General features: G+C 34.4%; 1 protein-coding gene across 1 annotated transcript in view; it reads left to right on the forward strand.

Moving 5' to 3' along the window:
* LOC131153189 (protein SUPPRESSOR OF QUENCHING 1, chloroplastic) overlaps positions 1–12193 on the forward strand; it is a 45974-nt gene that overhangs the window by 1588 nt on the left and 32193 nt on the right. Inside the window, exons 2-10 of the mRNA XM_058105326.1 lie at positions 483–583; positions 673–729; positions 808–902; positions 1747–1846; positions 7189–7247; positions 7514–7638; positions 8481–8613; positions 11749–11836; positions 11988–12066. Coding sequence (XP_057961309.1) covers positions 483–583; positions 673–729; positions 808–902; positions 1747–1846; positions 7189–7247; positions 7514–7638; positions 8481–8613; positions 11749–11836; positions 11988–12066 — 837 coding nt within the window. The remainder of the gene's footprint in view (positions 1–482; positions 584–672; positions 730–807; positions 903–1746; positions 1847–7188; positions 7248–7513; positions 7639–8480; positions 8614–11748; positions 11837–11987; positions 12067–12193) is intronic.

Raw genomic sequence — 12193 nt, forward strand, 5'->3', positions numbered from 1 at the left:
CCTAATTCATTGTGGGCAACTTGGGCAGTTGAAGTTGGAAACATATTTAGTTTATGCTTGATTCATGGCATATATATTCATAAGAATAATGGTCATGACGTAGGGATTTAATTGCTACAAAGGAGAAAATTTTGTCATCATAAAACAAACAACAATGCAAAAGTGTGTGCAAGTCCATCAAACATGGAAGAGAATAGGAATAGCCATTGGGTCCATTCCCATGGAAAATTTTGGAATCATTCCTTGTCTATTCCATGTTATGGATTAATAATAGTTTTTTACATTAGCATTTGCTTTTTCTTTCATAAGCTCTCAAATCCATGTACATAAACATCCTATTCTTAAGAGTAGAGATTTTGCAAACCAAATGTAAGGTTGAGCAAGAACAGCATTTGAGGATAATAAGGTGATCTTTTGTAGCATATTAGGTGTTAAATTTGAAGGAATGAAAGCAACAGTAAAATGTGTATACTAATGTCCAGGGGAAGCAAACTTTTTGGGAGGTGTTGCTACCGCAAAGGGAGTTGTAGGATTCAGTCCTGAAGCTGCGAAGAAGAGGTTTTTCGAGATATATCTAGAGAAGGTGATTGGAGCATCATGCTTGATTTCTTTCTTGTTGTACGCTGCAATGAGGGCCTCTGTTGTTAAATCAATATGTTCCTTCTCTTGCAGTATGCAAGGCCAAACTCTGGAATTGGATTCCCAGGTGCCATTGAACTTGTTACTCAGGTATGCGAGTCAATGAATAATGAGTGAAATGATACTTTAACCTGCACGAAATGATTGGGGAATGCTACTGTCCAACAGTGTAAAAACAATGGCCTTAAAGTTGCTGTGGCATCTAGTGCTGACCGTATCAAGGTGGATGCAAATTTAGCTGCTGCGGGCTTATCGTTGTCCATGTAAGTTTAGTCTGTAATATTTCCTCTTTTGACTTTATCATCTTGGTGATTTGTAATTAAAAATTGAAATAATTATATATGCTTTGCTATTGAATTATTGCAATCTTGGTTTAAATCTTTAACTCTGAACTGAATTCCAGTAAATTCAGACTCTGGGAACCCTAAAACAAATCATCTTGTATGGGTGTAATGGGGCATAAAATTCCATAAGTTAAATTTGGCCTGTCCAAAATGGAAGTAATAGGAGAGTTTGGAAAACCTAATTATTATGCTTAGATTATGTTTGGTTTACAGAATGTAGGAATAGAATGATTATAGTATAGGAATTTGATAGTTTACAAAAGAAGTATTGTCGTCATAAAGCAAATGAAAATGCAAAATCTTTCTGGTAAGTCATAATGTGGAATATGCAAGGAATGATTATTCCCACATTTCACCATTAGAATGCTTCTTCTTATCCTATTCCATGTACGATGAACCCAGCTTTTGCATTGTCATTTGCCTTATGAATCTATGATAGCAAAACTATTTAGTTTGCAAGCTATCATATCTAGACTATGATCATGCTGTTCCTAGGAATAAGCATTATGCAAACCTAACATAACCTTTGTGTTTATGCGTGCATTATCTGACAATTTGATGCATGAGAGGTAATCTCTGAGAAAATAAGCTCCCCTTTTTGGATGTCTATTTATGGAAAAATTATTGCCTTGAATTTTTGAGTATGGAATGGGTTTCATAGGTCTTAATTTTTTGGAACTCTCGAAGGATGAATGTTAAGTTTTGCTTCTTTTATTGCATCATGGTTTTTCTTGATGTTATTTTGTTGCCCCACATTTATCAGGTTTGATGCTATTGTGTCAGCGGATGCTTTTGAGAATCTCAAACCTGCACCTGATATATTTTTAGCTGCGTCAAAGATTCTAAATGTGCCCCCTAGCGAGGTATAGCAGCAGATATGCATTTTTTTTTTTTTGTAGCAGGCATCATTGGCAAGAGACTAACTTGAAACTTGAAAGTGTTATTCTCGTCCTTCTGTTTGGTAAAGTTGAAAGAGCTATTTGCCTAAGATTAATGTTACAGATTCATAGAGATTCATAGACTTTCTATATAGGGTTTACTTTATTTATTTATTTTTTTCTGGAAAACATTTTCTTGAGATAAGCTTTGAGGTTTGCTGGATCACCTTTTCATGAAGTTTGCAATGGGAAAAAATTAGTGTCACTGGTATTTTCTATAAACTAATAGGTATGTATCATGTGCACTGCATGTGATTGCAAGTGAATGATCTTAAGTACTTATATGTAAACTATTTAATCTTTCAAAGTAAGAACTATAAATCATGTTTAGGTATCGTAATATATTATAAGTGAATGATTTTTACTTCTATGTAAATTATTTAATCTTTCAAAGTAAGAAGTATAAATCATATTTAGGTAATTTGTATGTATTATAAATTTTTTCTGTAGTAATTGATAGTGCTTCTTCATACTAAAGTTTATTTTTATTTTTATTATTTTTCTATAAAAAAGCTATATTAGATAGATAGAAGGGAAGATACAATGTGCAGGGACAAGGAATCTACCAAATAAAAACAAGAAAAACCCCCAAAGAAAAAGAAAAATGGAAAAACAAAAATAAAAAACACATGATCTCAAAATAACTCTAGACAAAGTTAACCAAGGAGACCCCTTTTCAACTCCTTCCCGTCATAATTTACCACGCTCTTCAAATTTGCTAATTCCCTTTGACCCTCCAACTTACAACTTTTGCCACCATCCATGTGTACTTCATCTCCTCCAAATAGTCTACTTTAAGTCCATTTTATCCGTAAGATCTCCAGCTTCTCTGTCTTTCTTAGGAACCTCTTCCACTGTTGTAGGCTAAATTCCATCCATTCGCTTTAAATTGTTAAACACCATACTTAAGTTTATGAATTTTATCTTTATTGATGAAAATTTTTTATAAAGTAAAAGAAAAATATCTTAGTTATCATAGGAATTTATGTTTTCTTTTCAATAACTAATATATGATACTTATAGCATCTGTTCATCTAGTACTAATGAGTTATATTTTTTAAATTGTGGAAACTATAAACTAATATATATATATATATATATATATATATATATATATATGTTCAAAGTCAGAACTATAAGTCTATAAGTCATGTTTAGGTGATTTGTAATCTATTATATTTTTTTTTTTCTGAAGAAATTGATACTAATTTGTCATACTTTGCTAGGATGATCAAATTTAGGGTTTGGTTTGGCGGTAGGGTTTAGGTTGGATCTTGTTCTGATACCGTGTTGAATAACAAGGTAAAATGGAAGACCTGACCTCAATGATAGGTCTCTCCCTTTATTTACAATATTTGTCAAGTACATACCAATGATCATAATATCCTTGCGAACTCACACTAACATAACTTTAGCACATACTAATAATGCTAAATGAGCAGCATAACTATTGACACTCCCACCCTTACATCCTCCTAGAATCTAACCCTGCTGCCATTTTTTACTTTGAAATGCATAAAGGGAAAGAAAAGACAAGCAACTCAGGACACAAACTTCCATGGGCATGCATGAGAAACTTTGTTGCTTCTTGCAGAGTCCCACCTGTTAATTTAGGTGTAATCCCAAGAGGGGGGGTGAATTGGGTATTTAAAAATATTTTGGTACTTCAATCCTTAATTGAAAACCTAAACATACAAGCACAAACTTGGATATACACCGATTTCAGTATTATACAACTTAATTGATTTAATCTGTGGATATCTCAATTAATTCAGTATTACCCAATTATTCTCACGTATTTTAGATATTCATATATACCAATATGTAAAGCATGCACAGCAGGTATAATATGAATATAAGTGCGGAAATATAAAGAGGGACAGAGAGAGAGCGTAGACACCAAATTTTTAACGAGGTTTGGCCAAACCTGGCCTACGTCCTCACCTTGGGCAAAACACCCAAGGATTCCACTAATCTGTTCCTTAAACCCGGACGGAGCTTCTCGTTACAAACCACTGCTTACAAGAGGCGCAGCTTCCTCCTACTCCGCTGCTTACAAGAGGCACAACTTCCTCTTACTTCGCTGCTTACAAAAGACACAACTTCCTCTTCCCCGGTTCACAACCCGAACCGATAATACAATAGATTGATAAAATTGATGAAAACTCAGATGCTTCTGAACAAGCTAATGAGTACAAGAAAATTCCTAAAACACATTCATAGGATATAACTTGAAGCTCAATGAATGTATGTGATGATTACAATAATAATCAAATATATGATCTTTGTATATAAAAATATGTATGATGAGTTTTCTCAAAGATCTACACCCAATGCAAATATCTCCAAAAATTTATTTTTTAAATAATATGTGTTGGAGATCTAGTGTTTTCTCAAATAACTTTTGGCACGAATAAAAGAATATTAAATCTTTGAATAAAAATAATATCAAGAATGCTTCAAAGATTTTAAAGTCCTAGAATGAACTTTTCCCACAAAATTTTTCAAACAAAAATATGAAACTTAAGGTTCTTGCTCTCTCAATAAAATATTAAATAAAAATATGAGAGAAGAAAAGCTTTTACAATGAAGATTAAATGCCCAAATATAAAACCTTGTATACCAAACCTCAATATCAAACGTGCTAGCAAGATGCGTGCGTGAATGCCCTTTGTGAAGCTGAGAGAATGCCCAAAAGATGTTTGAACTTGATAGTGTAGGCAAAGTATGCAAAAGTTTGGCAATCTGTTCAAAACTCTCAAAAGGTAGACAAAAACTCATGCTCTAGAGTTTAGAGGTCATATTTAAAAGTGTTCTCGGCCTTAGGTTAGGTTTTGGATGTTGGATCAATTTAGTCAAGAAAATTCTGCACGTATCCGCGCTGAACCGACGTTCTGCGCGAGCGACCTTCAGTGTTTTGGACATAACTTTTACTATAGAACTCCAAGTTGGACGTTCTTGGTGTCAACATAAAGTTAAGAGAAAATCCCCCAACTTTTATGTTGAACACATTTTAAGATAAAAAGTTATGGATTAAGAAAAATGCCCATCAATGTGATGTAAGAAACATGAAGGAAATTTTTCTACTGCGTACACCTTTCAGTGTTTTGGCCATAACTTTTTCTATATGATTCCAAATTAGACATTCCTAGTATCAATAGAAAGCTAAGAGAAAATCCCACAACTTTTATGTTGAACACTTGTTAGGATAAGAAGTTATGGATTGAGAAAAATGCTCATTTATACTGTTCGGTCGGCTGGCCGGTCAACTAACCCCTTTGTAAAAATTAGTTTTTGCCATCTTTTAACTTTAAAACCATTTAAAAACATTTGTATAAGTTAGGCATTTTATGAAAAAAAATTTTCATGTTACTTGGAGGTCCTATGCTTAATCCAAAGCCATATTTGAGCTCCCAATTATATCTTATAAAATATGTAAATACAAGTGGGACTAAACATACATTACAACTGAAAATCTGAGATATCTTCATCCTTTTGCTCTTTTAATTTCATGGAATATGTCAGGTCGTATGCACTTCAAGTTTCTCATGGCTTCCATAGCATTCGTATCATCCGTGCATGCTAAATAATGATCCTGCTAAAAAGGCTCAATGCACAGATGAGATAATTGTGTTTTGTCATTATCAAAATGGGATCAGACTCAAAAAGTCAACACCATCCATTCCATGAGTCCCATGTCCCATACTTTTGTTCACTTCGTTCCAATAAGGGAGATGCTATTGGTAACCACATCACCAAGCCCCAGCCTTCCTTCTGATTTTGGCCTATTCAGCACCTCCCAACTGACAATATGATCTTTCTTATTCTCAATAGAGCCAGAGCAAAGAAAGTCATGGATCATTCTCTCAAGGGTCTCAGCAACACACTCGGACAAGCTAAATAGGGATAGAAGGTAAATATGAACATTAGAAATGGCTGCACTAGTGAGGGCGGTACAACCTCCTAAGGATAAATACTTTTTCTTTTCCTCCCTTCCAACCTCCTACCAACCCTCTCAATCACAGGATCCCAGAATGCTACTGGATTGGGATTGCCACCAAGAGGGGGACCGAGATAGTTGAGTGGCCACACCAAGGTAGCAGTGTAGCACAACCCACCAGGGCCTTACACCTTTCTAAAACTCTGTTATCCTTACACCTTTCTAAAACTCTGTTATCCACATTACTAACTGCCACTCCACTCTTGGACATGTTGATCCTGGATTTTTCGAAAATTTTCAGCATAGTAATTACCTTTTGGAATTTCACAATGTTTTCCTCAACGAGCAGCTGGTGTTAACTCTATTAAGAACAACCAACAAGTAAACACAGATACAACAATGAAGGGAAAAGGAATTAAAAGCATCTGATCAAATACTCAAAGAAAGAGCTTGAAGAATGGAAACTTGAGGAATCCAAAACCCAACCCCAAGTATTTCTCTCACTCAAGAGATGACAGCCCTACAACAGAACCAACAAAGAAGAGAGTTCCTCTAACTCATTATTTATAGGTCTGTGAAAATGGAATCCTAGGAAGAAGCATACCCATTTGAATTAGTAAAAGAAGCGTTGAAATTCTTATGTGTTAAAAAGAGACGATGTAAACGAGGAAAAGGAATGGAAAGAGCACAATCACCCACCCAAGCATCTTCCAAAAAGAATCTGAGATCCATTGCCCACGGCATATATTATAAGGAGTAACCAAAGGATATATTTGAGCAAACACTCCTTTAAGGACTCGCATAGAACATCTTAAACCCCAATAAGTATTCGCCCATTAGAATGACCCAAATTTATTATTGCTATTTATAGAAATAGAGCCCCTTTGAATTGGCATCCAAAGCAAATCAAAGGCATGTGGACCCCGCATATGTGGGAGATTTGTGCACTGGGCTGCTCTTTTTAAATCTTTAGTATTCTTAATCTATTTGAAATGATTTCTTTAAATTCAAATTTTTATCTTATTTTACTTAAATATTTTAAAGAAATTTTGTCTTATTTCTAAAATATGGGGTTTTTTTTTGTCTAATAAATAATTTATGCTGTGTTTACTTTTGTATATAGTAATTATAATAAACGTAATTAATTTTTTTGAGCACTTCATTCTATTTGTGTGTGCCTTGTAAGGACTAAGGAGTTTCTGCTGAAATTTTTTGTCGTTTAGCCTTTGAATTCCTGGGGATTCTAGTACTCTTCAGCAGCTCATCTGTTGATTCATTATTGGTTGTTTTTTAGCCCAACAAATGACTTGCATATCTTTTCCCCCAGTGTATTGTAATTGAAGATGCGTTAGCTGGAGTAGAAGCTGCCAAAGCTGCAGAAATGAGGTAAATCTGCTGACATTAAATGCTTCTATTGTTGTTAGATGTTAATGGAAAGTTATGTTCAATGCATTTTCTAGAACCAGCCGTAGAAAATAGTTTGCTTTTGTGTTCCAACATGCGGCTTCAAATTGAATCTCTTTGTTTTCCTACATGTACTTTCTATAATTTTAGAAAATTGGGTGTTTCTTGTCTGTTTTGGTCATTTCTATAGGATATTTTTATGTGGATTATGCTTCTGCTTAATTGTGACTGTTTCCGACTGTGGACAGATGCATAGCTGTGACAACAACATTATCAGAGAAAACTTTGAGACCGGCTGGGCCATCCCTTATCAGAAAGGAGATAGGAAGTGTTTCACTTGATGATATTCTCAGTGGTGACTCTGGTTGCCATAGTATGTAGTCTGAGATTATGCTACAATTCTCTTTTTGTACCATTAATAATGTAGACTGGTGAAGCTACAGCTGTGCCATTTCTTGAATACTATAACTAGGACCTTTCTTGTAATACGCTATACATGTTGAAAGTTATTTCTTTCTGCTAAGCCAAAGTGAGCCCTTTTTTACCATTTTTAAAATTCTTAGTTTGTATTTTTGTTTAGTTTTATGTTCAGTTTGTTTTTTTCTGGAGAGCATTGGGTTTGTCTGGGGACCTTGGAGGCCTTTTTGATCATTCTTTCATGGGCTCTGGAAGGAAGGGAGCTAAAAGATGGGTGAATGTGCATTTTTGGGGTGCCTTATTGTCTGTGGCTCCAGGGAAATACTCAATTTTTCTCAATCTTTATCTTTGAAGTTGTGGGAAAGAATCATTTTCTTGCCCTTTTATGGACTTATGCTTCTAGATTTTTTTTTCTTTTTTTTTTTTTTAAAATTGTTAAATAGGGCCTGCTTCACTGATGATAAATGTGATTGGACAGTGTTGTTGTTTGATGTTTTTATTTTATTGACCTTTTTGTTTTCCATTTCTTTCTGTTAATTACAAGGTTTTCTCATCCTCTGACTAGTATTCCTTTCTTCTTCTTCTTCTTTATTTATTTATTTATTTATTTTTTAATCAATGTTTATTTTTTTTACTAATAAAAAAGTCCTTTTTTTTAACGAAAAAAAGGCAGCGCAGCTGAGCAAATCTTACAATTGGCACTAGAAGTAGTGTTCTCTATTTATACTTTCATGGACAGTGGTTAAGATTGTTTATTTTATGTTATAATGAAACCTAAGTGAAGACAAACCTTTGCAGATGAGAAGATGCAGGGAACTCAGTATATTAATTCTTTTGGACAAGTGTCAACCTCAACGCCCATTGAAGGAATGGATAGTTTGTCTATCCAGAATACAGAGTCTCCCACTGATAAGATCTCCTCATTTGAGGGGTAAGACATGTTCTGCATTAGGATAAGTAAATTGAAGTATGATGCGTCATCATCATAACACCATAAATTATTTTGGTTTATATGAAATATGTTTAGTATACTTGCAATTTTTAAATTTTTTTTAAATAGAAGTATGATGGGTTATCATCACACCATAAATTATTTTGTTTTACATGAAATATGTTCAGTATAGTTGCAATTTTAATTTTTTTTTTTTGTCTTCTTTCATCCCACAACTCTTTTTTTTTTTTTTTTGAATTTAAGTCATGTTTTTTTTTTTTTGGAACCATCGATATAAGGGAGAAAGCTACTCAATGAGGAAAGGGACCAAACGTTTTCAAGGGCTCTATTTGGAATATGACTTCTGTTAAAACATGATATATATTGTTGGCCCACAACCTAATAGCTTAACTTTTTAGGTAAAGTGGTAATCTAACATGGTATCAAAGCCATGGTTTCAAGGATGTCTTGGGTCTACTCTTCTTGCCTGCGTTTATTGTTCTCGTTTATTAAAAAAAAATTGTCTTATTTCCTGTAGTGGGTGTTATTTATTATTTGTTTATCTCTCCACATGCAATTGGGCTGCATGTGCGAGAGAGTGTTAAAGTTTGATATACATTGCTGCCTCTCAACCTAACAGTTTAAGCTTTTAGGTGATGTGGTAATCTAACAATTTTGCAAATTGCATTGCTGCAGATTTATTCAAAATTATCTTAAACTTTAACAGGGTACCAAAATTTTGTGAAAATGGTTTACAGGTTGCAAGCCTTCTTATCCATTTGGAATATGCTTATGAGGATCTCCAATTTAAGTTTTCCCTGGATATTCTGCTTAACATGCTCTAAAATTCTTTTATGCTGCTTCCAAAATCTCTTGATCTGTTGGTCACAAACAGCTGTTTACATCTATGTGATCCTTATTTATTTATTTTTCCTTGCCTGAGGTGAGCAAAATTTACCATGTATCTGTATAGAAAGGTTCTAAAACCCTTAGTGACTAATGCTGGGATTAATCAACTAGTGGTAACCCATTCATGACTCTTTTAGCATGTGAAACGTCGATTTGGAATAGTTCATCTTCTATACATGAGATGAACAGTTACTGTGATCTTATCTTATTTATTCATCCAAACATAATATGTGATTGAAAGCACTGGTGGAATTTGATTAGCCAATGAAAGGAAAAAAAAGGAGAAAAAGGATCTGTTTGTAGGGTAGGCCATGGTGAGCTGGAAAAAAGTTTTGACTCGTGAGGCAAAAAACTTAGACCCAGCTCACACCCTTTAATCTAGCAGATTGTGCTGAATGATAATATTTTACGACAACTTCATTAACAGCTAGCTACAAGGAGTGCAATTACAAGTCTTCAAACCTTCACCTAAACATAGAGTATGATGAGTCTTTGCCAGTATAAAAAAATCTTGTAAGCATCCGTTTCTTTATTTCCTATTTCAAATCTCAAAGTGTCATGACCACGTGCCTAATTCACTTTGTTCATGTGAACTAGAGTCTGACATGAAACCCACATTCTATGCTTGCTTCAACAGTGATATCGGGGTTCATCATCTTCCTATTCCACTGGAGCTGCCTCTGCAGCCTGCTTGATTTATTGAGCATTCCTGTTGGTATGGTGAAAAGAGAATTGGAATAAAATGGATGATTGGACGAAAAGCTCTAGAAGCAATGCTATCCATGCTTAAGTTCTTCTGCACAAGGAAAACTGGTACTTGTAATGCTTCACCTACTGGCTACTTTATTTGAGTGTTTTGGAAGGAGGAAGGTTATGGAAATGCATTATGGAAATGTAGTACTTTTGCAATGTTGTTGGGATTATGGTTAGCGTAATGCGCTGATTTTCTTTTGGGGGAAAAAATTGAGAAAGGATAGGACTGTGTTACGGAAATGTGGTATTTTTGCAGTTTTGTTGGAGTTATGGTTGGAGCTAATGCACTGATTTTTTTGGGGAAAAATTTGAATTGGCTGCTGGTTTGGAAAAGATTCACTACTTGGCCTCTTTTTAGTGCGTTAGGTTTGTGTTTTTTAAGGGATTTAACTTTTCGAAAGTTCAGTGAGATCAGAGGAATCTTACTTGATGTTTCTTTTTCTTTCTTTGTGTTTTTTAGTTTTTTCCTTCTGGTTTGTTCCAGAATTTTTTTGGTAGATGACTTATTCTCTTTTTTGTAATTTTTCTCCTATTAATGAAATCTCTTTATTTTCTACTTAAAAAATGCTTCACCCACTGGATCCTTGAAAGAAGAGCACTTGACTGTGCTCCCATGGGTGGACTCAATTGCTCAAGTGGAAGAGAAGAAGCCCTGCACCTCTTGTGCCCCCTGCAAGTTCTTAAATTGTGTTAACACCACCTACTAAAAAAGGGTCAGTTTGGGAAGATTAATATTTGAACCCCATTCAGTCTCAATGAAGCTTGCATCTAATAATCCCCAATGAATCATGGAATGCTTTGTAAAGATGCAAAACATCATCTTCAAACTACAAATGGAAAATTATATCTTTGTTGATCATACTTGTAAAAATCAAGAAGATATGCATTATGTAGCTCAGTTTCTCAATCTATTAGTGAATTGTATCCACCGGAGCATGTAAAAGAAAAAAAGGTGTAGTGGTTTGTGCGTCATCATGATAAATAATTGCAGCATGCAAATTGGGGTGCCTTCATATTTTACTAAAGCAACTTTTGCATATGTGCAGATATGATAATGGGATAATGGTGATGTTTGATATATATAATCCAATCTCAGCAGGTGTAAAACTGGCTATTCTGACACCATTCTGTAACTGGTGTGATCAAAAGTTAATGTTTATACATGCAAGATAATCTATGTTCAGCAGGTGAAAATCAAAGAATGATTTTCATTGGATTTAATGTTCTGTGCATGTATATCATGCACATCTAGTTGCAATTTGATTGATATAGTTAACTATCCCATTTTGTCTGCTAGTGCATTAATTAAAAGTTTAGATTACAGAGTAGATATTCTAATGCCTTGAAATTTTGCATGCCAGATCCACATGTATAGATTGGTTAGGTCGAATCATTGGCTATTCATACTTGTGGGTTTTGCATAGATATCTAAAGCAAGATTAGCTCGAGGTTGGAGAAATAATCTATGGACAGGTTGCAGGGTTCTCGGCGAGATATTGTGAGATATGGGAGTTTGGCCATTGCTGTATCTTGTTTCTATTTTGCCTTGTCAAACTGGAAGGTATGACTTTTTAACAAAAAACAACTCTGAAATATTACATATTTTAGATCTATTTTGAATTTCTGAATTTTTTATTCTTCGTAGATCTTATGAATTTTGAAATATTATCTTGTTTTATTTTTATAAATTTCAATAATGCAATGCATTGCAGGCAATGCAATATGCATCACCAAAAGCTATTTGGGACTTGTTATTTGGAGTCGTTCGTCCTACTGTGAAACGGACTGAAGGTACTGACATTTTTAGTGAAATATTTACATCTGGTTCATTGTTTGTTCTTTCCTACCTTGCATTTTGGTTTCAGTTGCTCTTTTCTTTTTTCTACCAATGTATGTTTGTGTTCTCGGAGATGGCATT

This window comes from Malania oleifera, chromosome 4, assembly GCF_029873635.1.
Source record: "Malania oleifera isolate guangnan ecotype guangnan chromosome 4, ASM2987363v1, whole genome shotgun sequence".
Classification (NCBI taxonomy): Eukaryota; Viridiplantae; Streptophyta; class Magnoliopsida; order Santalales; family Ximeniaceae; genus Malania; species Malania oleifera.